General features: G+C 42.2%; 3 protein-coding genes across 13 annotated transcripts in view; all 3 read right to left on the bottom strand.

Moving 5' to 3' along the window:
* The window catches only part of LOC106581254 (neurofibromin), a 104245-nt gene extending 93801 nt beyond the window's left edge, over nucleotides 1-10444 (bottom strand). Inside the window, exons 1-2 of one of the 10 annotated variants that reach the window (XM_014163195.2) lie at nucleotides 10036-10318; nucleotides 9422-9524 (exon numbers count right to left, since the gene is read on the bottom strand). Coding sequence is in view for 7 of the 10 variants with exons in the window: in XM_014163191.2 (XP_014018666.1) it covers nucleotides 10036-10095 (60 nt within the window). In the remaining 3 variants the exon portion in view is untranslated. Of the gene's footprint in view, nucleotides 1-9421; nucleotides 9525-10035 lie in introns of all 10 variants that reach the window. The other 9 variants (XR_006761013.1, XR_001323054.2, XM_014163191.2 and 6 more) reach the window with 9 other exon arrangements.
* An 824-nt stretch (nucleotides 10445-11268) lies between these two features.
* On the bottom strand, nucleotides 11269-18165 carry LOC106581256 (uncharacterized). 2 transcript variants are annotated; one of them, XM_045703894.1, is made up of 8 exons: nucleotides 17565-18165; nucleotides 17243-17344; nucleotides 16837-16894; nucleotides 16427-16574; nucleotides 16295-16331; nucleotides 11988-16072; nucleotides 11711-11798; nucleotides 11269-11459 (listed from the first exon to the last, which is right to left on the bottom strand). In XM_045703894.1, the coding sequence occupies exons 1-6, from the start codon at nucleotides 17577-17579 to the stop codon at nucleotides 15728-15730; spliced, it is 705 nt and encodes a 234-aa protein (XP_045559850.1). In that variant the 5' UTR covers nucleotides 17580-18165; the 3' UTR covers nucleotides 11269-11459; nucleotides 11711-11798; nucleotides 11988-15727. The 2 variants fall into 2 exon arrangements, with proteins under 2 accessions (XP_045559850.1, XP_014018675.2); XM_014163200.2 differs by lacking the exons at nucleotides 16295-16331; nucleotides 16427-16574; nucleotides 16837-16894; nucleotides 17243-17344; nucleotides 17565-18165 and having other exon boundaries at nucleotides 11988-15509.
* Nucleotides 18166-21762: 3597 nt separating this feature from the next.
* On the bottom strand, nucleotides 21763-24487 carry LOC106581261 (gap junction delta-2 protein). The gene has a single exon (XM_014163211.2). The coding sequence runs from the start codon at nucleotides 24418-24420 to the stop codon at nucleotides 23473-23475; it is 948 nt and encodes a 315-aa protein (XP_014018686.1). The 5' UTR covers nucleotides 24421-24487; the 3' UTR covers nucleotides 21763-23472.
* Nucleotides 24488-25921: the final 1434 nt, after the last annotated feature.

The raw sequence follows: 25921 nt of genomic DNA, 5'->3' as shown, positions 1-25921 counted from the left end.
TTCAAGGGTTTTTCTTTATTTTTACTATTTTCTACATTGTAGAATAATAGTGAAGACATCAAAACTTTGAAATAACACATATGGAATCATGTAGTAACCAAAAAAGTGTTCAACAACTAAAAATATATTTTATATTTGAAATTCTTCAAAGTAGCCACCCTTTGCCTTGATGACAGCTTTGCACACTCTTGGCATTCTCTAAAACCAGCTTCACCTGGAATTATTTTCCAATAGCCTTTAAGGTGTTCCCACATATGCTGAGCACTTGTTCGCTGCTTTTCCTTCACTCTGCAGTCCAACTCATCCCAAACTGGGTTGAGGTCAGGTGATTGTGGAGGCAAAGGTCATCTGATGCAGCACTCCATCACTCTCCTTCTTGGTCAAATAGCCCTTACACAGCATGGAGGTGTGTTGGGTCATTATGCTATTGAAAAACAAAAGACAGTCCCACTAAGCAGAAACCAGATGGGATGGCGTATCGCTGCAGATTGCTGTGGTAGCCATGCTGGTTAAGTGTGTTTTGAATTCTAAATAAATCACTGACAGTGTCACCAGCAAAGCACACCCACACCTCCTCCATGCTTCACGGTGGGAACCACACATGCCAAGATCATCCGTTCACCTACTCTGCATCTCACAAAGATCTCGTGTTGCTTGGCCCAAGCAAGTCTCTTCTTATTGGTGTCATTTAGTTGTGGTGTCTTTGCAGCAATTCGACCATGAAGGTCTGATTCACGCAGTCTCCTCTGAACAGTTGATGATGAGATGTGTCTGTTACTTGAACTCTGTGAAGTATTTATTTGGGCTGCAATTTCTGAGGCTGGTAACACTAATGAACGTATCCTCTGCAGCAGAGGTAACTCTGGGTCTTCCTTTCCTGTGGCGGTCCACATGAGAGACAGTTTTATCATAACGCTTTATGGTTTTTGCGACTGCACTTGAAGAAATGTTCAAAGTTCTTGAAATTTCTGGATTGACTGACCTTCATATCTTAAAGTAATGATGGACTGTTGTTTCTCTTTGCTTATTTGAGCTGTTCTTGCCATAATTAGGTATTTTACCAAATAAAGCTAAATTCTGTATACCACCCCTACCTCGTCACAACACAACTGATTGGCTCAAACGCAATAAGGAAAGAAATTCCACAAATTAACTTTTAACAATGCACACCTGTTAATTGAAATGCCTTCCAGGTGACTACCTCATGAAGCTGGTTGAGAGAATGCCAAGAGTATGCAAAGCTGTCATCAAGGCAAAGGGTGGCTACTTTGAAGAATCTCAAATATAAAATATATTTTGATTTGTTTAACATTTTTTGGGTTACTACATGATTCCATGTGTGTTATTTCATAGTTTTGATGTCTTCACTATTATATTACAATGTAGAAAAGTCAAAATAAAGGAAAAACCTTTGAATGAGTAGGTGTCCAAACTTTTGACTGGTACTGTGTGTGTGTGTGTGTGTGTGTGTGTGCGTGCATGTATATATATAAAAAGATTTACACCAAGCCATGGTTTCACGTTCTTATCATGTGTATACACATATCCACACTACACATATCCTCACAAGAAGTGCCATGTCACACCTCTCGCGCTATGAGGACGCCTCTGACACCTGACAAAGGGCAAGGAGCAGACGTCCTGCAGTCACAGAGCAATGTAGCCCTGTGCTAAGAAGAACATCGCCCCACCACAACTCTAACGTACACCCACAGCTGTACACCTGCAGGCTACATCTGTGTGAACACAGACATCACACAGGGGCTAGCTGGGCCAGAACTCATGGGCAGGGGGACCCCCTGTAAGCTTGCCTAGTGGTGGGGCTGGCTAGTGTTTTTTTATTTAATTTTATTTCATCTTTATTTAACCAGGAAGACCAGATGAGAACAAATTCTCATTTACAACTGCGACCTGGCCAAGATAAAGCAACGCAGTGCGGCAGTGCAACGCAGTAGCTCAGTTGGTAGAGCATGGTGTTTGCAATGCCAGGGTTGTGGGTTCGATTCCCACGGGGGGCCAGCACAGAAAAAAAAAAATGTTTAGAAATTAAATGTATGCATTCACTACTATAAGTTGCTCTGGATAAGAGCGTCTGCTAAATGACTAAAATGTAAAACAACACATATTTACACATGGGATAAACAAAAGTACAGTCAATAACACAAAATAAAAATAAATCTGTATATAGTGTGTGCAAATGAAGTAAGGAGGTAAGGCAATAAATAGGCCATAGCGGCTAAGTAATTACAATTTACACTGGGGTGATATGTGCAGATGAGAATGCAAGTAGAAATACTGGTGTGCAAAAGAGCAGAAAAACTAAAACAAATATGGGGATGAGGTAGGTAGTTGGTTGGATGGGCTATTTTCAGAAGGGCTGAGTACAGCTGCGGCAATCGGTAAGCTGCTCTGAAAGCTGGGGCTTAAAGTTAGTAATTAAGGAATAAGTCTCCAACTTTAGTGATTTTTGCAACTCGTTCCAGTCATTGGCAGCAGGGAACTGGATGGAAAGGAGGCCAAATGAGGTGTTGGCTTTGGGGATGACCAGTGAAATATACCAGCTGGAGCGCGTGCTACGGGTGGGTGTTGCTATGGTGACCAGTGAGCTGAGATAAGGCAGGGCTTTACCTAGCAAAGACTTACAGATAACCTGGAGCCAGTGGGTTTGGCGACGAATACGTAGCGAGGACCAGCCAACGAGGGAATACAGGTCGAAGTGGTGGGTAGCATATGTGGGTAGCTTCCAGTTGAAGCTCGCATCCGCTACAAGACCATGGTGATTGCCTACGGAGCTGTGAAGGGAACGGCACCTCCATACCTTCAGGCTCTGATCAGGCCCTACACCCAAACAAGGGCACTGCGTTCATCCACCACTGGCCTGCTGGCCCCCCTACCTCTGAGGAAGCACAGTTCCCACTCAGCCCAGTCAAAACTGTTCGCTGCTCTGGCACTCCAATGGTGGAACAAGCTCCCTCACGACGCCAGGACAGCGGAGTCAATCACCACCTTCCGGAGACACCTGAAACCCCACCTCTTTAAGGAATACCTAGGATAGGATAAAGTAATCCTTCTAACCCCCCCCTTAAAAGATTTAGATGCACTATTGTAAAGTGGTTGTTCCACTGGATATCATAAGGTGAATGCACCATTTTGTAAGTCGCTCTGGATAAGAGCGTCTGCTAAATGACTTAAATGTAAATGTAATATGGGTCTTTGGTGACAAAACAGATGGCACTGTGATAGACTACATCCAGTTTGCTGAGCAGAGTGGTGGAGGCTATTTTGTAAATGACATCACCGAAGTCAAGGATCGGTAGGATAGTCAGTTTTACGACGGTATGATTGGCAGCTTTAGTGAAGGAGGCTTTGTTGCGAAATAGGAAGCCGATTGTAGATTTAATTTTGGATTGGAGATGCTTAATGTGAGTCTGGAAGGAGAGTTTACAGTCTAACCAGACACCTAAGTATTTGTAGTTGTCCGCATATTCTAAGTCAGAACTGTCCAGAGTAGTGATGCTAGTCGGGCGGGCGGCTGCAGACAGCAATCGGTTGAAGAGCATGCATTTAGTTTTACTAGCATATAAGACCAGTTGGAGGCCACGGAAGGAGAGTTGTATGTCGTTGAAGCTCGTTTGGAGGTTTGTTAACCTGTTAGGGCTAGGGGGCAGTATTGACACGGCTGGATAAAAAACATACCCGATTTAATCTGGTTACTACTCCTGCCCAGTAACTAGAATATGCATATAATTATTGGCTTTGGATAGAAAACACCTTAAAGTTTCTAAAACTGTTTGAATGGTGTCTATGAGTATAACAGAACTCCTATGGCAGGCCAAAACCTGAGAAGATTTCAAGCAGGAAGTGGCCTGTCTGAGAAGTAGTGTTTCATCTTGGCTCTTTTTATTGAAGACTCAGGATCTGTGCAATAACGTGACACTTTCTACGTCTTCCATAGGGTCTCAGAGCCCGGGAAAAAGTTAAACGATATCGAGGCAGGCTCTGGCTGAAACACTTTATCACTTTTGGCAAGTGGCCACTCAGAGTACTATGGGCTTAGGCGCATGCCCGCTTCGACCGAATGCTTTGTTTTCCTTTGTCTGTTTATCTAAACACAGATTCCCGGTCGGAATATTATCGCTTTTTTATGAGAAAAATGGCATAAAAATTGATTTTAAACAGCGGTTGACATGCTTCGAAGTACGGTAATGGAATATTTAGAATTCTTTTGTCACGAATTGCGCCATGCTCGTCACCCTTATTTAGCCTTTAGGATAGTGTCTAGAACGCACGAACAAAACGCCGCTGTTTGGATATAACGATGGATTATTTTGGACCAAACCAACATTTGTTATTGAAGTAGAAGTCCTGGGAGTGCATTCTGACGAAGACAACAAAGGTAAGAACATTTTTCTTATAGTAAATCTGACTTTGATGAGTGCTAAACCTGCTGGGTGTCTAAATAGCTAGCCCTGTGATGCCGGGCTATCTACTGAGAATATTGCAAAATGTGCTTTCACCGAAAAGCTATTTTAAAATCGGACATATCAAGTGCATAGAGGAGTTCTGTATCTATAATTCTTAAAAATAATTGTTATGCTTTTTGTGAACGTTTATCGTGAGTAATTTAGTAAATTCACCGGCAGTGCTCGGTGGGAATGCTAGTCACATGCTAGTCACATGCTAATGTAAAAAGCTGGTTTTTGATATAAATATGAACTTGATTGAACAAAACATGCATGTATTGTATAACATAATGTCCTAGGGTTGTCATCTGATGAAGATCATCAAAGGTTAGTGCTACATTTAGCTGTGGTTTGGGTTTATGTGACATTATATGCTAGCTTGAAAAATGGGTGTCTGATTATTTCTGGCTCGGTACTCTGCTGACATAATCTAATGTTTTGTTTTCGTTGTAAAGCCTTTTTGAAATCGGACAGTGTGGTTAGATTAACGAGAGTCTTATCTTTAAAATGGTGTAAAATAGTCATATTTTTGAAAAATTGAAGTAATAGCATATCTAAGGATTTGAATAACGCGCCACAGGATTCAACTGGCTGTTGAGTAGGTAGCCCATAGTGGTTAACAGTGTCCAAAGAAAGGCCAGATGTAAACAGAATGGTGTCATCTGCATAAAGGTGGATCAAAGAATCACCCGCAGCAAGAGCGACATCATTGATATAAACAGAGAGAAAAAAAGTTGGCCCGAGAATTGAACCCTGTGGCACCCCCATAGAAACTGCCAGAGGTCCGGACAACAGGCACTCCGATTTGACACACTGAACTCTATCTGAGAAGTAGTTGGCGAACCAGGCGAGGCGGTCATTTGAGAAGCCAAGGCTATTGGGTCTGCCGATAAGAATACATTTTACATTTACATTTTAGTCATTTAGCAGACGCTCTTATCCAGAGCGACTTACATTTCATTTCATGCATTTAAAAAAACATTTGTACTGGCCCCCCGTGGGAATCGAACCCACAACCCTAGCGTTGCACACACCATGCTCTACCAACTGAGCCACAGGGAAGACACGGTGATACGGTAATTGACAGAGTCGAAAGCCTTGGCCAGGTCGATGAAGACGGCTGCACAGTATTGTCTCTTATCGATGGCGGTTATGATATCGTTTAGGACCTAGAGCGTGGCTGAGGTGCACCCTTGACCAGCTGAGAAACCAAATTGCATAGCGGAGAAGGTATGGTGGGATTCGAAATGGTCGGTGATCTGTTTGTTCACTTGGCTTTCGAAGACTTTAGAAAGGCAGGGCAGGATGGATACAGGTCTGTAACAGTTTGGGTCTAGAGTGTCTTCCCCTTTGAAGAGGGGGATGACCGCAGTCACTTTCCAATCTTTAGGAATCTCAGACGATACGAAAGAGGTTGAAGTTTGAGTTTGAGGTTGAGGTTGGCGGCGGATAATTTTAGGAATAGAGGGTCCAGATTGTCTAGCCCAGCTGATTTGTAGGGATCCAGATTTTGCCGCTCTTTCAGAACATCAGCTGTCTAGATTTGGGTGAAGGAGAAGCGGGGGGGCTTGGGCCAGTCCCTGCAGGGGGGGGTGCAGAGCTGTTGGCCGGGGTAGCCAAGTGGAAAGTATGGCCAGCCGTAGAGAAATGCTTATTGAAATTCTCACTTATCGTGGATTTATCGGTGGTGACAGTGTTTCCTAGCCTCAGTGCAGTGGGCAGCTGGGAGGAGGTGCTCTTATTCTCCATGGACTTTACAGTGTCCCAGAACTTTTTGGAACTAGCCTTAGCTTTCCTAACTGACTATTTTGGTTCCTGACTTCCCTGTAAAGTTGCATATCGCGCGGACTATCCGATGCTAGTGCAGGACACCACAGGATGTTTTTGTGCTGGTCAAGGGCAGTCAAGTCTGGAGTGAACCAAGGGTTATATCTGTTAGTCCTAAATTTGAAAAGGGCATCCTTATTTAAGATGGCGAGGAAAGCACTTTCAAAGAACAACCAGGCATCCTCTATTGACGGGATGAGGTCAATACCTCTACTGATGGGACAAGTCATGATGGATCGGCGGGGCTCCGTGTCGACAAAGGGTCCAGGCCAATTGGCAAGAGAGGTATTGTAGTTGGTGTACTTTGTTTACTAGCCGGGAGATGGGCCTGGTGCATGCTTCTGGACAATAGTTACTCGGTAGCAGCTAGCTAGCTGCAATGATCCGGTGTAATGGTCCAGAGCTTGCGGCAGGAATCCGGTGATGTAGTGAAGAAAAAAAAGCAGTCCGATATGCTCAGGGATGATATCGCGCTGTGCAAACTGGCAGGTGCTATCCGGGCTAAAGTGGCTGGTGTCTGAGCTATAGGTAAAGACCACTAGCAGTGGCTAACAATGACTAAATAGCTAGTAGCTAATTAGCTGGCTAGCTCTGATGGAGGTTCCAGTTATAAGGTCAAAAAAAAAAGCAGATCCGTACCACATTGAGTGAAGCGGGTTGCAGGAAGGTATATTTAATTTGAAAATGGAAAAAAGAGATTAAAATAATGAAATGTATACAAAAAATAAATAAATATTTTAAAACGGGACAAAAACAAACATCTGGGATATTGTATGCAGAGCACATCAAGCCTGGAATGTTAATGAGCCAGCACAGTTGAGAATTGAGCTTTTCTGCATGGAGCACTCCTTGATGTGGCTCTGGCTCTCCTTCAGGCCCCGGCATAGTCGTGGGGCAACAGAGCCAGGATGTTGTTAGCCTCGATTTCCACTTCCAGACTTCCCCAACAGCCAAGTGATGAACAAGGCTTGGGAGCATGGTAAGTGGAGACTACACTGTTGTAGACCTAATCATGGTTGAGGAAACAGTTAGGTTCAGACATGAATATCCATCCTAAGGAAGAGGCTCATGGCCTAGGACTGCTTACTAGCTGGATCCTGTCTACCACTGGGGCCCCTCAGGGAGAAACCATGGCCTGGGAATGAAAGTCCCAAGATAGGGGGTAGGAGAAAAGTCCGGCGTCTGAACTTGAGCCCACCGTCCAATCCCTGCTTCATATCTTTCTGGGCTGATGCTGTGATGACCAATACTACTAGGTTGAGGTTATCATTTCTCATTAATCTAGTACATCACATTGGCATCCACCAACCTCTCATAGCTTTATGACATGCATTACAACCAAAGAAAATGTAGGATTCTGAAGTTGCATACAACTGTGATTCAGACTTATTGTTCAGAACACTTTCATTGTTTCTGGACACTGGGTAGGTTTTGGGGCAAAATAAGCAAGGTTCACACAGAAAATATGATTCTGACTATGAACTCCACCCTGATAAAGCCAACACATGCAATCCTATGACTTAGAGGCTTCTAAATGGTCTTAACAACACGAGGCGGGTTTAATCCCTTATTACACTTTCATCAAACTGTAATAAGCCGAGCAGAGCTGCTAAGCCTGAGTACAATCACCGCCTGAGAACAATCACCACTCTGTGCTACAGAGTCCCTCCGTAGCCTCTGAAACCTGAGGCCCAGAACCTACCCAAACTGCACACAAAGTGCTGATACTCCATTTCAAAAGGCTGGACTGGAGTTGAGGGCAGTTGCACAGTGCGCCATGGCACTTAAGCATGTTTAGGTTAAATACAAACCACTGCATAGCGCAAACCCTTTTAAAGTTTATTTGTAAAACAGCTTTCACACAAAGGAGTATAAAGAAGGTGACGAGTTTCTGGCAGCACTGCTTGCAGTGCAGCACGATTGCAAGAACCATTTGTTTCAGTCCCTTTGGCGGTGGTCTTTGACAACCAAAACAGACAAAGCTTAGTTTGGATAAAATTGAGACCCAGAGCTGATTTACAGACATACCAGCTCTCAAGCAACAACAAACTTTCCAACAAGTCAGCTGGAGCATTTTAAAACCTTGATCTTACAATATGATAATGTTGACTGATAATGACTGATGAGAAATAGTTAGGGGCAACAGACAGTGTAAAAACTATTGATGGACTGGCTAGACTACCTGACCCAATGTTTCACACATTCAACCTCAAGTTCATTAGAGGAATCTTTGGCACCCTTAAAGGGATAATGTAGCAGTACTGCACAGTAGTATATGCCACTGCCTGTTCACACCGCTATCATCCAGAAGGCGAGGTCAGTACAGGTGCATCAAAGCTGGGACAGAGCGATAGAAGCTGTTTTTCAATCTCAAGGCCATCAGACTGTTAAATAGCCATCACTAACTCAGAGAGGCTGCTGCCTACACTGAGACGCAATCACTGGACACTTTAATAAATGGATCACTAGTTACTTTAAACAATGCCACTTTAAATAATGCAATTATAATGATGTTTACATATCTTGCATTGCTCATGTCACATGTATATACTGTATTTTAAACCATCTACTGCTCCTTGCCTATGCCACTCAGCCATCGCTCATCTATATACTTATATGTACATATTCTCATTCACCCCTTTAGATTTGTGTGTATTAGGTAGTTGTTGGGGAATTGTTAGATATTACTGCACTGTCGGGAACTAGAAGCACAAGCATTTCGCTACACTCGCATTAACATCTGCTAACCATGTGTTTTGATTTTGTGTACCTGTAGCCTTCAGTCATTGTACAAATGATAGTCAGCATTGGCTATCATCACTACCTCTTAACTTCCTTCACACTGCATGCAGAGATCTAAAAATGGTATCCACGAGTTCATCCAACTCTGGGTAATAAGAAAAACTTAATTGCCAGAATCTTGTAGTTGGGCGAGCCTTGTAGACTGCTGCTGTGGTGACCCCAAACACATAACCACGCTCAAATATTGGATTGAGCCAAACTCACACTACCTATATCTTAATTTAAGGATGTCGTAATTATGGAAGTAGGTATTGAACAAAAAACGGATGTCTGTCAATATGTACGGATCCATGTTGCTTTTGATCTTATTATTGAGCGTTTAACGTTACCTCAGAGCAGAAACATGGTCAGGTTGGAAATCCAGATTCCTCAGACAGCAACATGAATGTTGACTGACAGCATGCAACGAGTGTGTTCTTCATTTTTTTCCCACTGCATGTGACAGACCTTGCATTTTAATCAGTGCATGTTTGCGTTACACCTCTCATTTGTTTACAGTTAGCAAGGTAGCTAAATTATAGGACTTCCTAGCTGGTACAATAGGGACATCTTTTCCCTAATTGTCTAGGAAGAATTAGCCAATATTAGACGTAGTGTGCAAATACTCCGAGTTAGCTATACCAACACCCAAAACATATGCAACATTAAAATGCATTTTTAGTTAGCTAGCTAGCTAGGTACATGGGTAGCTTACTAGCTAGGTAACTAAACGTAACTTGCACTTTTGTTACACATCATCCTAACACAGATATAAAAAATATTTGTCCTAACGTAGGTACTATCTATAGCTAGCTAGCTAGAAAGCAGTCTAGCATGCACTTCGCAGTGACATAAATAAATTAGCTATCTACCTGTACAAGCCCTCAACAAAAGATTCACTGCTTGCAGTTGCAACTAGCTAACTACTCCCACATCGAACTCATAACTAACACTATAATATTACCTGCTCGTCGAATCTGTTTATCACGGCCTGAACCCATTCCACTGGTTTATGTGCCGCCATGGCCGAGCGGATGGAAACCGCGAATGACTGCTCGCAATTCCAATACGAATGTGGACGTTCGTGGCGATGTTAAGCCTGAAATAAGTCCCAAACCGCCGTCTGAAGAAGACAGTACGGATTGGTTATTGTTCCCTTTGAGTAAGCTTTACCATGCCGCCATGACACACCACCGGAAGTCTTCCCAGTGAAACCGATGAGGATAGGAGATTGCAGAGCAAAGATACCCGTGCGTCGCTTGTTGAAGTCGAAGGTAAGAGCTAAGAGGATACACACAAACATTGACCATATAATGTAATGTTATTACATGTAACTAACTAGCTTGACTTTCTACTGTTTATGCTACCATATGTTACTAAAAAGAGCTATCAATATTATAAAAAGAGCTAACAATATTATAAAATGTAATCCAGGAGTTTATGTTTGAATTCTGGTTCTCTCACAACACACGTCACTCAGAAAAGCATCTGTAGGCAGAAGCATGCTCCATGTACATTTGGCATTTGAAAAAAACTATAGCTGTGCTATGCTACAGAATGCAAAATGAATCTGTATCATAAAAGTGTAGTGAAATATTCAGTATTTTTTTTTGCGACACACACACACACACATCTCTCTCTCTCTCTCTCTCTCTCTCTCTCTCTCTCTCTCTCTCTCTCACTAGGGACAAATGTGTAGGCTACTTGCCCAGAGGTTTGTGCTTTAGAAGTGGATCTGCAGCAAAAGTAGACCTTTACTGCCATCTACAGGTCAAAGGTCAGACTAGCATTCAGAAAATGTAAACATAGGCTATCCACAGAAAATGGAAATGCGTGTGTTTCTGTTTGAGAAGTTAAACAAGTTAATTCCCTTAACTGAGTGTCTTGCATCATGTATTATTTTGTTGGTTGTAAATGAAGTACGGTTTATTTTACAGTACATGTATTTTACACTGAATCATTGATATCTGGTTGAATGTTGTGGGACATATCTGAAGTACTGTGTGTGTGTGTGTGTTCCATGAATCACACTGTGTGTGTGTGTGGGGGGGGTTCTATACAGTATTCAGGACAACATTACTCTGTTTAGCCTACACCGTGACTATGACTGCATAATAAACTAAACTAAAAAAATACTATGTATTTTCTAATCAAAATGTGTTAACAAGGAAACACAAAAGAAGACAAAGGACATCAATTCAATGCAAATAATACTGTATTAAAGGAAATTGTTGTATTAAGCTTGCTTCGAAAACCGTTTGAATGGCTTGGATAGGCCTATGGAGATGGCGGAAAACATCCTGATTAGAAGGGGACGTTTGCGAGGCTTCTCCTGTTGAGAGGTGGAGGGAAGACCCTCTGGGAGTCCAAATGTGGCAGGATGTACCACTATGTTGGGCAACAGAAGAGAGAGAGATGACATGCACTTTATGTTATATTGTATTCTTAGTTTCAACTCATTATTACTTTCACAAATGAATGAGAACCAGAATCTTGAGATTTGGAAACTATAAATTATTTTACATAAGAGATTACTATCGATAATATGTAATGTACTGTATTTAGGGTTTAATATTTTTGCAATAGCAGCTTTGTACACCAATATCTCAAACAATAAATGTCCTGTGGTATGGACTTACACATGATATCTTCAGCAGTAGTCTGATTTTTGGATTCAGAATGGCGGGAATTCTTCTTGGAATCCTTCTTGTTTCCCATCATGAATGGCTAAAACAAAAACATGTCAAAACAACAGTCACAGCTGAACAATCTCATGGTAATAACAATCACATCTTACACACCAGCACAACAAGATTTATAAATATTTTGAAATTAATGGAGGGTTTTTACATTTTCTCGAAATAACATTGTTTACTCACATTGACACAATTGTTAACTTAAATAAGTGCGATGTACCTTTAAGTCGAATTTCAGTCTGGCAAGCCTTTGTAGGAAAGACAGCTTCCCTCTGGTAGCCTTCACATCTTCAACCATGGGAAGAGCCTCTGGCCTGGTGGCTTCGAAAGATGTTCTTGAGGCTGCTCTTGATGCCTCGTTACAACTGTGGAGAAGCTCCTTGCTCAATGACTTCACAAGAATCCTATTGAATGTGGAGTCCTGAGTCAACACAGCCAGTTGGAGTATTTTCTCTGAGCCAAACTCCTTCAACAGATGTTTGTAGACGGTGCTGTATACTTTATGACTCTTCAGGTTCTTGGGATAAGCTTGGGTCTCAGCGCAGCCTGACCATGCACAGAAGGCAGCTATAACTTTTGGAATCAGGTCTTGTGACGTGCGTGTGACGTCAATTGGGTACAGATCAGTTTGGCTTTGGATTTTTGACAGAAGTCTCACCACTAACATGCTGATGAGGCCGGTGAAGTCATCATCACCGACTAAGTTATCAGTGGATGGGGTTGAAAGCCAGACAACATCCGGGCTGGTTGAATTCTGATCACAAACAATGCTCTGAGGTACACCGAAACAACTGATGGTATCCCTTTCCTCAGCATCTATGTTGGCCTCAAAGCCTCGTGCAGCATTGGAGGTCCCACTTGTTGCCATGCTGATGGTGGAGAAAGATGGCAGAGGGTAGGACTTACCACTCAGTAGACTGCCTATATCAGTTACAGTTCCAGTTGGAGATGACCCTCTGCTTTGTGCATCAGAAACCACAGAGTCCATGACCTGGCTTACCATTACTTTGGTAAACAGACTGACTGTGTCACTAAATGCTGATGTAGAAAAAGAGCATGAAATCCTATCATCAGATACGCTAGCCGTCACACTAACTCCCTGAGCCCTACTCATTGAAGCTATAGAGGGCACAAGGCTAGGAAGCAGGAGGCGCTTCACAGACTCTTCTGCAAACAGCTGAACCAGCTCGTAAGCTGTGGGCTTCTCCACCTTGTCATTCCTCTTCAGCTCAGTAAGGACTGTATCGGATGCACTCTTTCCAGCCGCCACTGTCAGAACCAGAGGGGTCAAGTTGCTTACAGAAATGATGCTGTTGACTTGGTGAGTAAGATCACGGGAGAGAGCACCAATCCTACCCTGAGATATGAGCTCCTCCAGTCTTGCTATTGCAGCTGTTAGATCAGCATGGAATGCAACCTCCCCTTCTTCCTCTGGATGTACCTCCTTTATGATGGTATCCACTATTGCAGACATGCTTTCCCTGGCATCACACACCGATGTTTTTGGCTTAGTAGATTTGCCCATGTCGATGACTGAGCATCTCACAATGGGCTGAGTAATACTCTCTGGTAAATCAGACGAGATGGGAGTGCCAGGGAGTGCAAATTCCCACTCTGACTTCTTTGATCTGGCAGATGAGGATGACAACGAGGAGGAAGAACGCTGTGGCGCTTGATAGATCAGTTCCTCACCACATTCACTGCTTAACCTTTCAACGTCCTTCAGCATCATTCCAACCACATTCTCTATTTGTGAAAGCGCTGCTGCAGTCACCGTTTGGTCAGATTTTGACAGCTCTTTCTGAATTGAAACCAGAATATGGCTGAGGGTCTTTTTGGCTTGAGCCGTTGTTGCTTTGGCTTGCTTTTGCCATGTCAAATAATTCCTCATCTTTGTCTTCACATTTTGGTAAATAGTCTTTGCAGTTGTCCAGATCTTCTTCTCAGATACATCCAAACCAGACTGTGAGCCTTTTGGTGTGGCCTCAGTATACTCTGAGGTTTTCTCATCACTCTGTTGAAGCATTGAGTCTGCCTGCCATAGAGTAGTAGAAGACTGTGTGGGTGGGAAAAGGCTCTTCATGTCATTTGTAATTGATCCAACGATTTCAAAAGCAGTTAAATCTGTATGCCTTAAGGAAATTGTTGATTTTTCTGGCAACATCTGAGAATCTGGCTGGCTGGAACTGACTTTGCTGGGAAAGCTACTGACTGATTTGATCAGTATTTTTCGCACTTCGTTGGTAGCGTTCATCTGGAACTCCTCACTGGAAAGTTTCTCAATGACTGAGGCTGGAGTATCTCTTAATCCTTCCAACCATGAAGGACCAGACACAGGCATGTCTTCTAGATTAGACATTACACTGTCCAAAAAGCCACAGACTTCAAGGGAGTTGTAAGAGGAACCCTCTGCAACAGATGATGTGCATTCTAAATCTTCCTCCTCTGACCTATACATGGTCACAATCTGAGACAAGACCTCTTTGGTGCAGAGCACCAGGTTGGAATCACAGAGAGACAGTAATGGTTGAGAGTTCTCACTTTCACATTTACGGAGAGCACCAAGTCCTGTTGAGTTGACCACTTGCAGTATTGCCTCGCTCTCACTAGTTTCAGGTTGCTCTGGTGTTTTCTCTTCTACAGAGTCAGTTGAATCACACACACCAGATACAGAAGATGAACTGCGTTCTGATATAGGGGATTCACTCCTACATGGTGAAGGCAAGCTCAGGATTGAAACAGGCAGATCACTGGAGTCAGTATGCTCCAGAAGCACAGCACTGGAGTCAGCTTTTTCCATAAGTTCTTCCCCTTGGACTGGAGCTCCACCCATTCTGAGGAACAATGTCTCCAGCTTTGCCTGAAGTCTGTCGCAGAGTCTACGAGCTGCATGGAAGGGTTTCTGCTCTGTCGTACAGTGTCCCACTTGGGTATCTCTCTGGGTGCTTGTTGGCTGATCTAATTCAGCATACTGCACAATGTCCTTGACATCTTCAACAAAGCTATCAATTATTTTTGATGCCTCAGATTCTACTTTGGTCTGTATGAGCTCAGTGGCCGCAGAATCAAGGATCCTGTCAGATGGGCTAGATGCATTCATCAAGCTTGGAGTGGTACTAAACGAATGAGAAGGTTGAACCATTCCAGAGATATCGCTCATTAACCTTCTCACAAGAATTTCACTCACAGCCTTTGAGGCTTTGGTCTTGAACTTTGCACTAAACAGAGTGCCAAGATTTTGCATCATTGCTTTGCAAGATGTACATATTATGTTCAGCTCCTCTGGAACAGGAGTGTCTTCAACATCCAGGTGCTCTACTACAAGGTCACTGCCAGATGCAAACATTTTAACTTTCACAGCCACTTCTCGAAGAACCTTAGCCAATTCCGGATCTTCTTTTTCCAATTCACCCACCATGTCTGCGATAACAGTCATCACCTCTTCTGTTGCAGGTGGAATGCATGACTCTAATTCAGAGGTGGAACTCTGGTCCTCTGGAGTGGCGTGATCATCAAAACATTTCTGGACCATGTTGACCATCTGTTCAGCAGTCTGGGTACCAGAAGAAATAGGGGAGGACCGCCCTGAAATGGCTCTGCTGATGGTCACAGAGAAGGCAGAGTTAAGCTGTTCGACCACCACCTTGATAAGACCAACAGTCAGCTCAGGTGGGCAAGAGGACAGGATCTTATGATCAGACAGTTGCTCCTGGACACTTTTGATGATTCTGTCCTCTGGCATTCCCAGGTGGACTTTCACTGAGGTCTGGGAACTTTAAAACGAACAAGCAAAGCATGATAATTCCTGTCTTAACTTGGCAAATCGGTCAAGCGTTGTAATTTTAGTATTCTAAATATCTACATGTCCTTTTGATCGCTTTTCATGCTCATTAATTCGAATATGCTCAAAGGCTGATACATTACATTTTGTACTACATCAGATAGAGTAAAATGCATTGGCTAACACTGGGATAGATGATCTTGGTGAAATCCATACATGAAAACCTTGAGGGGAACATACCTCTTAGAAGAGGGTGTTAGGGACCTGAGATGTTGAGCCCCTGTGCCACCCTTATACATTTTCTTCGCCAGATATCTAACTTCCTGGATGAGCTCCAGTCTTTCCTGATCAAAGGCTTCAAAGGATCTTGCACTGCCACCCCTCTTGGGTGAGTCAGTGTCATCGTCAGCAAAGTCCTTCACCCCCAGTACGCGGGCCAGGGCTGGCAGCAGGATCTGCAGGGTGGTCTGTGTGATGAAGGTTACAATTGTCTTGCACAATTTGGCAAGCTGTTCCTTCGTCATCTGTTTTGAACAAACAAAAACAGGCTTTTGAATGGAACTGTGATGTAAAGTATTCTAGATCGAACAGAATGCATTTGATCAACATTGTTATTCTTGTCTGTGACTGAATTCAAAGTTTGAAGTCTGACAGAGAAATGAACATGAATAACAGAATATAACTTCATGGCTAATCTCTGAATTCAACAGATTATTGACACATCAAAGGCAGATAGGGAAACTTACAGGGTTTTTTAGTCCTTTGTAGATCACTTGCCACTGCCTAGAAAATTAAAAATAAGTGTTTTAGTTAGTGTTTAGTTCCCACTGCACAATATTTCATAAATGTTGAACATTACAGAAAAACTTTTAACATACTCATCAGTTAGATTGCGCAGGAATGAGATGAGGATTGGGTAGGAGTATTCCATCTCATCCTTGTTGCCTGGGCCGAATGCAGCCTTAACAGCTTTCGTCTCCAGGAGCTCAATTACAGATCCTCTATCCAGGTGTTTATTCCTGGAGACTAAAGATGTGATTGCCGTAGAGGAAGTAGAAACAAAATTAAAGAGAAATCAGACGTTTTATCTCTTAATACTCTGATTTCATTGTTTTAGGGTTTTAGAATAGGCCTATTTGAATAAAGCCGCCTATTTGAATAAAGCCATCTATGTGACCTTTCTTACTGATTACAGTAGACTACAGTTTCATTGAAAATGGATAGCACAACCTGCACATCACAAACAGAATAGAGAAACAATGTAGTACTACAGAGGTAAATCTCTGACCTGTATCGTTGTCGGTGCCCAGCTTCCTTGACTTCTTGCCACTACTCTTCCTTTTTGCCTAGGATAGAACAGAACAGATTCCAGATCTCAAATGATGGCAGACATGTAACACCAGGGCCCCGTAAACATAAAGTGCATCAGATAAGGTGTGGGCTCAACCTTGCCCAAATAATTGTATTCATTATGATCTAAAATGCAAAACTGATCCTAGATAAGCACTCCTACTCTGAGACAATTTATGAATAGGCTATGGGCCAGGTCAAAGCAGCTCTTAAAACATGTTTTGAAAACAGCTATGTTGTTAGCATAGAGATGTATAGATATCTATGGTAGGGCTGCTATCAGGTGCAGAGTGTAGCCCATTAGGCCTATTATGTGCTCGGTCACTCCTATTATGTGCTCTCACCTTCCTTCCCTTCTTGGCCTCCTCTTTGGGCGTGGCAACCGGTTCTTCCTCAACAAGTTCCTTTCCTTCTCTCTGAGGATCACCATCCTCCCTCTGTACTACCTGATGGACAGACATTCCAATAAGTAATAATAGGTCAATGTCAGAGTAGATCTGTGCAGAGGACATCATAAATAGAGCTACAGCCATATCAGAGCTAAGCTGGTGACTTTATAGAGAATGGTACATTTGTTTTACAATATGTTATAGCTTTTTACAAGAAATATCCGCTTAGAATACTTTTTTACTTTCCCCCAATATTGTATAAAGTAATTTAGCTTACCTTTTCTTCATCCATTCAAGCTATTTTATATCTCCAAAAGCATGTCCTTGTCTGTGTTGGTTACATTCAAGTTGAGTTCAAGTCGAGAGTGAGGACAATATTGCAGGCAGGGACTGTAATTTAGTGCTCATGCGACGTCATGGAACGTTAGACCTTTATGACGTCACAAATAGTATTTTTAGGAAGAGCGCGGGAAAGGTTACTTGCCCACTCAGTAGGACTAGCTAATATTGAGAGAAATTTCCCCGTCAAACGTTTTCGATTGCCTACCCCTTCGCCTTCAATCGAACAATTACACCACCAATAATTGTATCACTCTGGGCAGGTCAAAACACAGAAACATGTGGTCCTGCCTTTGCAATATTGTCTCTCTTGTGGGTTTACTTAAGTATGACATGTGGGCTTACTGTATAGGATTCAATTGATTGATCTGTCCTAGTCAGCCTTAGGTAGAACCCAAAATCTTCTGGGAAATATTTGTTAATAATATTTATTTCAATATCGTTTTATTCTTTGACTTAGTCCCAATCAAATACTATTGTTGGCTGCCAAACCCCACCAAATATGTTATTGTAGGCCATACTGTAGCGGGAGAAAGTGAGAGCTGCAACGCGGACTCCGTCCCGTGGCTCCTTCAGTGCAGAGGCAAACGCGCATGCCAGTGCCACTAAAGCCCGGGCTTGTGGGTGGAGGCCGCAGCCTACAACGCGGACAGGCAACACCGTGTCATTTTATTAACTCACTAGAATTTCCTTGTCTTCTTCATCCATTTCGATTGCACATCCTTTCGTGGTGAAATTAGTTTTGATTACTATTAACTTTAATCCACAGATTTTAAGTGTTTATGTTGTCCACGTCATTATGTGATGCTGTGAGCAAACAATTTATGCCCAGCCTTCCTAGATAGGCCTGGGAAAACATAACACTTAAAAAAAAAAGTTTTACAGTGCAAAAATAGCGTAGGCCTACTAGTCTACTATTCAAATCCACACTAAAGCCACACCTCTTCACACAGACTTACCCAGATTCTGTTGTTTTAGCTTTAACCTCTGTTAAATTCACGTCCCTGGTTAGTCTGTCATCATGTTTAGTGTTCTCCCTGGCTAGTCTGTCTCTATGTTTAGTGTTCTCCCTGGCAGGTCTGTCTCTATGTTTAGTGTTCTCCAGGGTTAGTCTGTCATCATGTTTAGTGTTCTCCATGGTTAGTCTGTCATCATGTTTAGTGTTCTCCATGGTTAGTCTGTCATCATGTTTAGTGTTCTCCATGGTTAGTCTGTCATCATGTTTAGTGTTCTCCATGGTTAGTCTGTCATCATGTTTAGTGTTCTCCATGGTTAGTCTGTCATCATGTTTAGTGTTCTCCATGGTTAGTCTGTCATCATGTTTAGTGTTCTCCATGGTTAGTCTGTCTCTATGTTTAGTGTTCTCCATGGTTAGTCTGTCATCATGTTTAGTGTTCTCCATGGTTAGTCTGTCATCATGTTTAGTGTTCTCCATGGCTAGTCTGTCTCTATGTTTAGTGTTCTCCATGGTTAGTCTGTCATCATGTTTAGTGTTCTCCATGGTTAGTCTGTCATCATGTTTAGTGTTCTCCATGGTTAGTCTGTCATCATGTTTAGTGTTCTCCATGGTTAGTCTGTCATCATGTTTAGTGTTCTCCATGGTTAGTCTGTCATCATGTTTAGTGTTCTCCATGGTTAGTCTGTCATCATGTTTAGTGTTCTCCATGGTTAGTCTGTCATCATGTTTAGTGTTCTCCATGGTTAGTCTGTCTCTATGTTTAGTGTTCTCCATGGTTAGTCTGTCATCATGTTTAGTGTTCTCCATGGTTAGTCTGTCATCATGTTTAGTGTTCTCCATGGTTAGTCTGTCATCATGTTTAGTGTTCTCCATGGTTAGTCTGTCATCATGTTTAGTGTTCTCCATGGTTAGTCTGTCTTCATGTTTAGTGTTCTCCCTGGCTAGTCTGTCTCTATGTTTAGTGTTCTCCATGGTTAGTCTGTCTCTATGTTTAGTGTTCTCCATGGTTAGTCTGTCATCATGTTTAGTGTTCTCCATGGTTAGTCTGTCTCTATGTTTAGTGTTCTCCATGGTTAGTCTGTCATCATGTTTAGTGTTCTCCATGGTTAGTCTGTCTCTATGTTTAGTGTTCTCCATGGTTAGTCTGTCTCTATGTTTAGTGATCTCCATGGTTAGTCTGTCATCATGTTTAGTGTTCTCCATGGTTAGTCTGTCATCATGTTTAGTGTTCTCCATGGTTAGTCTGTCTTCATGTTTAGTGTTCTCCATGGTTAGTCTGTCATCATGTTTAGTGTTCTCCATGGTTAGTCTGTCTTCATGTTTAGTGTTCTCCATGGTTAGTCTGTCATCATGTTTAGTGTTCTCCATGGTTAGTCTGTCTCTATGTTTAGTGTTCTCCATGGTTAGTCTGTCTCTATGTTTAGTGTTCTCCATGGTTAGTCTGTCTCTATGTTTAGTGTTCTCCATGGTTAGTCTGTCATCATGTTTAGTGATCTCCATGGTTAGTCTGTCATCATGTTTAGTGTTCTCCATGGTTAGTCTGTCTCTATGTTTAGTGTTCTCCATGGTTAGTCTGTCTCTATGTTTAGTGTTCTCCATGGTTAGTCTGTCTCTATGTTTAGTGTTCTCCATGGTTAGTCTGTCATCATGTTTAGTGATCTCCATGGTTAGTCTGTCATCATGTTTAGTGTTCTCCATGGTTAGTCTGTCATCATGTTTAGTGTTCTCCATTGTTAGTCTGTCATCATGTTTAGTGTTCTCCATGGTTAGTCTGTCTTCATGTTTAGTGTTCTCCCTGGTTAGTCTGTCTCTATGTTTAGTGTTCTCCCTGGTTAGTCTGTCTCTATGTTTAGTGTTCTCCATGGTTAGTCTGTCATCATGTTTAGTGTTCTCCATTGTTAGTCTGTCATCATGTTTAGTGTTCTCCATGGTTAGTCTGTCTTCATGTTTAGTGTTCTCCCTGGTTAGTCTGTCTCTATGTTTAGTGTTCTCCCTGGTTAGTCTGTCTTCATGTTTAGTGTTCTCTCTGGTTAGTCTGTCTCTATGTTTAGTGTTCTCCATGGTTAGTCTGTCTCTATGTTTAGTGTTCTCCATGGTTAGTTTGTCTCTATGTTTAGTGTTCTCTCTGGTTAGTCTGTCTCTATGTTTAGTGTTCTCCATGGTTAGTCTGTCATCATGTTTAGTGCACTTTAATATAGCCTGCTTACTTATTTGAATGTTTGATTGTATTGCTTTTTATCCTGCAGATTTTCTTGTGTATTTAAATTGACTTTGGGTGTCTTGAAAATCACTAAGAATAGCACTGTTGTTCTGATCGTCAGATCGCAGGTATTCTGATCTTCACTGTCCGTGGTGCTGAATCTGACTGGGTAGATTAGTTTGAATGCTGAAAATGTGTTTGCCTCCATTTAAAGGCCCTGTGAAGTCAAAATAATGTTATATCATATTGTACAACAGCTGATGAAACTAACACTGTAAAAGTGTTTTACAAAAATGTGATCAGGGTTGCTTCCTGATAGTTCTGGTTGAAAATTTCGGAGCATGTTCCTCTGCCCAGGCCTTGCTGACACTTGCCAGATCTTTCACTGCTTGGATAAGTATTTTGTGTGTCAGCTAACCACATCATATGTTATAGCAATCTGTCAGTCGATGACACAGTGGATGACTTGGCACACAACCATTGGTTGATGCATGCAAGCAGGGACACATTCTTTTCACAGCACTTCAATGCAAAGTCATTTTCGTAGAAGGTTTGGAGAGCATTTTCACTAACCCTAACCCTTTTCCTAACCTTAACCTTTTTTTCCTAACCTGCAACGTTAATTATCCTAACCTGCTGTTGTAAGTTCTCCTAACCTGCTATGAAAAATTCACTTCGATATTGAAGTGCCGTGAAAAGAGTGTTTCCCATACCTATACAGCACCTTCTAATCAGCAGGTTTGCATGGGTGAGAGTTTTGGCTTTCCATGGTGACATCACCATGTGTAAATTGGTTTATAGACCAATGACAAAGAGAGTGCCAATAACAGCTAGTTTTAATTTTCCCCTCCACACTGACCACTTCCAGACAGTCCTAGCAAAATTCTTGCTTGAGAAAGTTTTTTTGCAAAAAATAAATTTTTGACCATTTTAATCGTAATCTATTACAGTAAGGTACTTAATTGTTACCCAGAAATGATTTGATATTGATATAAAAACGTCTGCTTTGGGCCTTCAACAGATATGTGCACTACATAATCAGAAATCACATATATTTACATTTTAGAATGTATTTTATCAAGGAAGTAAGTTATACATGTATTTTTTAATCTTACTCTTATTTGCAAATAATTTATTTGGCTGTGGTTCATTTGATTTTCAGCACAACCCTGTTTGATAACCTATAGGATTATAGTGACCTCTTGTGGTAAAATGTCAAACTCACAACTAAACTCATTAAAATGGAGGTTTGCCATACTTTGTCTTATTAAACAGTGCAACATTAAAATTGAGGTTTTCCATACCCTGTCTTATTAAACAGTGCAACATTAAAATTGAGGTTTTCCATACCCTGTCTTATTAAACAGTGCAACATTAAAATGGAGGTTTTCCATACCCTGTCTTATTAAACAGTGCAACATTAAAATGGAGGTTTTCCATACCCTGTCTTATTAAACAGTGCAACATTAAAATTGAGGTTTTCCATACCCTGTCTTATTAAACAGTGCAACATTAAAATTGAGGTTTTCCATACCCTGTCTTATTAAACAGTGCAACATTAAAATGGAGGTTTTCCATACCCTGTCTTATTAAACAGTGCCACATTAAAATGGAGGTTTGCCATACTTTGTCTTATTAAACAGTGCAACATTAAAATTGAGGTTTCCCATACCCTGTCTTATTGAACAGGCAACATTAAATGGAGGTTTTCCATACCCTGTCTTATTAAACAGTGCAACATTTGACTGATGAAATAGCATTCTTCTAAAATTCTTACACTTCTAGATGAGAAATACAAGTCACTGTTCCAATACTGTTTGATTCTGCCATTTTTTAAATACTATTTACAAAAATGAGCGCAAATGTCTGAGATTGAGACACCAACTTTTAACATTTCAGTTAAAAACCCTTTGGATAATTTCAACATGAATTACTTAACATCTATACACATACACACCATGCACATATCAATTAACAGAGGCACACATGCTACAAATAGTTAGTGACAACCTACCAGTCAATTAAATTAGATTATTCAGAAAAATAATATTGTTTTCAGAGACAAATTGCCTTCAGACAAAATAAATGACTGCGTCTGGACACAGGTCAAAACTACTCTGCTGAGCTCAAGTACTCTGTCGAGCTCAAGTTACCAGCTATGTATGATTTCAACACTTACAGTTATTGAGTTATTGAAAAGTATCCTACAAACATTGTTTGAATGTGAAAGTGACCAGGTTTTCTGAAACAGGTGTGTTTGTATTGAAGAACCCTGAGATTGTGGACAGGTGTGAATAGACTGAAGATAATGATGTTTTCCTTTCTCTGTCTTTCGAAACTCAGGAACAGTTTGAATGTTCTTTTATGTAATTTAAACAATGGTATGGATGATAAAGCTGGATCTTTCTCTCTGAATCAGGAGTGCACAAGCCCAATCTGAGAAACCTATGCTATAAACCCTGTCTTCCCCATTGTTGTTTCAAAAGTGGAAAATGCTAAATGCGATAATCACACATAATGGGCATTTCACAGCCAAGACTTCTTGATCCTTCCCATCAAGGCCATGTTGGCCAGTTTAACCTTCACCCGGTCCCTCTCTTCCGGAGTCCTCTTGGAGGGGCACTCCACAGTACAGTCGGTCTCAAAGGAGATGGCTGGGACGTGAGTGAGCAGGTGGCCCCAAGCCTTCTACTGGGCCATGGGCGTGAGAGTCTGCAGGACCAGCCTGCCCCTCAGAGAGTGTTTGAGCTGCAGCAGCAGAGGGTTGCGGTGGTCGTACAGCCCCACAGGGTGGCTCTCGGGCTGGAAGCAGGTGGAGCAAGCGGAGCACAGTACGCGGAAGATGTAGACCCAGCCCAGGTAGTGCAGCTCTGCGATGTTGAGCACAAAGCAGCCCACGCTAATGCTGAACATGAAGTTGAGAAAGATAGTCTTCTCGGTGGCACGTGACACAAAGCAGTCTGTGCGGGTGGGGCAGGGGTAGGTCTCACAGTGGTACAGTTGGGGCACCTCGAAGCCAAACAGGTAGTACTGCCCCACCAGGAAGGTGATCGCCATGACGGAGCGCAGCAGCACGTGCAGGATGTAGATTAGCAGCACCTGGCTGGACAGCTGAGTTGGGTCCTCCCCTACCTCTCCATAGTCCTCCTCTAGCAGGCTCTGCTCCACCCCCTCCCCTTCCTGACCACCCCACTCCTCTCTGTATCCAGGGCAGTAGGTGGACATACCAGTCTCCAGGTTCTCCAGCCCTTTCCTCACCAGCTGCCCAAACACCTTCTTGGAGGTCCGCTCAGCCATCACATGCCCCCTCTGGACCTCTAGCTTCTTATCCTTGGCGATTTTGTGCAGGACGTAAACGATGTAGAAGATGGACGGCGTGGAGACCAAGACAATCTGGAATACCCAGAAGCGCAGGTGTGAGACGGGGGCGAAGGTGTCATAGCAGACGGTGTTGCAGCCGGGCTGCAGGGTGTTGCAGGTGAACTTGGACTGCTCATCGCTGTACACCATGTCCCCTACCAGGGTCACCAGCAGGATGCGGAAGATCAGCAGCATGGTCAGCCAGATCTTGCCGATCACTGTGGAGTGGTTCTGCACCTCGGAGAGGAAGTGTCCGAGAATGGACCAGTCTCCCATGGTTTAACCTGGGGGGGATCACAACCTGTCAGTCCACTACTACCTAAAACCTGTAGGAATCATTTAGACACCAATGTTAATTCTATGTAAAGGAACATTTTCTAGTGTTTTGCAAACAGTGAGAGCAAATGGCTTCTTATCTGATCTAAGATGGTTGTATTGCAACTGACAATACAGAAAACCTTTTTATTCTGTTGAATAAATAAATGTTCCAAAAATGTCACTCATTATCTCATAACTTCTCAGACAGCTGTTGATACACGAGACTGATATAGTATGCACATATCAATGAGGGGAATACATTGCAAATTGTAACAGCAGAAAATACTGTTTCCCCCTTTCCCTTTATCATAACAATTGAAAATGCAAACAGGGAAGAACAATCCGAACAAAACAGTTAGAAATCCACTCACCCCTGGATAGTTTGTCTCTTTCCAATGCAAATCTGTAAAAAATGCTTTGCCATGCAGTCCGCATTGGCTATAATTAATATGAGTGCTGTTTAGTGGACAATTTGAACGGTGTTGAGCCTCGTATGGGAGAATAGGCATATTCAGACATATTCAGCCACTCTATCTGAAACTCTCATTGTACTGTGGGGATACAAAGGCAGCCAATGTACAGTTTAACAAAGATTTAAAATACAATGGGAGGCACCTTTTCTGAACAGCCGGGAATAGTGAAACAATAACAGCAGGGAACAAACTGGAAAAGGAAAACAATGCCAATTTATGCAAAGCTTCTGCTCTAAGCCTGTTTCAAAAATACAATTTAGAGAAATGGAAGATTTAATATTTCTCACTTTTCCAGACTATGCTCAATCAATCTTTGAATGAAATGTGATGACAAAGTAGAGGAATCATCCAGCAGTTTTAGGCTTATAGTCACCAGTTATGACTACATCATTTGTCTTTCTCTAGGCCACTAGCCTTAGTGCTGTGCCCCATCCACTTATAGGCCTGACCTGAAACAGAGACACAAATCTCACAATACATACAGTTCACCAAAATTGTCTTCCAGGAACTGTCTGGACTAAACAGGACTCTGATATCCCTTCAAATTGTATACTGAAGTCCCTATAAGCAGCTTGCATCAATTACGTATGGATCCAATCCAAGTCCACAGATGAAACACACAGAACAGGTTGTATCTCCATTAAAACAAGTATGTTTAGAGTCTATCCATCCACTTGAATGTCCATCATGGGATCAAATGTAAAGACCATGCCTCAGTATCCTCCGCAGCATCCGTGTCTCTGCTTCATCATGGTGTGGTCCATACACTGTGGCTCTGGAACAGAGGACATCAGGACCATTACCCTGCAGTTTGTGAGGGCTGGAATGAAATTGTTATTTTGTGTTGTTGGGCTGAAAGGCTGGATTTGGTGTGGTCCGTGTGTGTCATATGTAAACTACAGGGCAGCCAGTGCCAGTGGGCCAAATATGATCAATAACTGAATTATTGATTGAGTTAATCTAAACTCAAATATTGAGGAAGCATC

This window comes from Salmo salar, chromosome ssa20 (genome assembly GCF_905237065.1).
Source record: "Salmo salar chromosome ssa20, Ssal_v3.1, whole genome shotgun sequence".
Taxonomy (NCBI): Eukaryota; Metazoa; Chordata; class Actinopteri; order Salmoniformes; family Salmonidae; genus Salmo; species Salmo salar.
Note: the sequence above shows the minus strand (reverse complement) of the source record. Positions and strands in the feature narration are given on the sequence as shown.

Excerpts from the sequence above, each read along its gene's own strand:
- LOC106581261 (XM_014163211.2), bottom strand. The coding sequence starts at position 24,420 with ATGGGAGACTGGTCCATTCTCGGACACTTCCTCTCCGAGGTGCAGAAC.
- LOC106581256 (XM_014163200.2), bottom strand. The coding sequence starts at position 15,509 with ATGCCAGAGGACAGAATCATCAAAAGTGTCCAGGAGCAACTGTCTGAT. Across the intron at positions 11,799-11,987 it reads GACTGAAATTCGACTTAAAG|CCATTCATGATGGGAAACAA; the intron begins GTACATCGCACT and ends TTTTTGTTTTAG. Across the intron at positions 11,460-11,710 it reads TACTGCTGAAGATATCATGT|TGGTACATCCTGCCACATTT; the intron begins GTAAGTCCATAC and ends TGCCCAACATAG.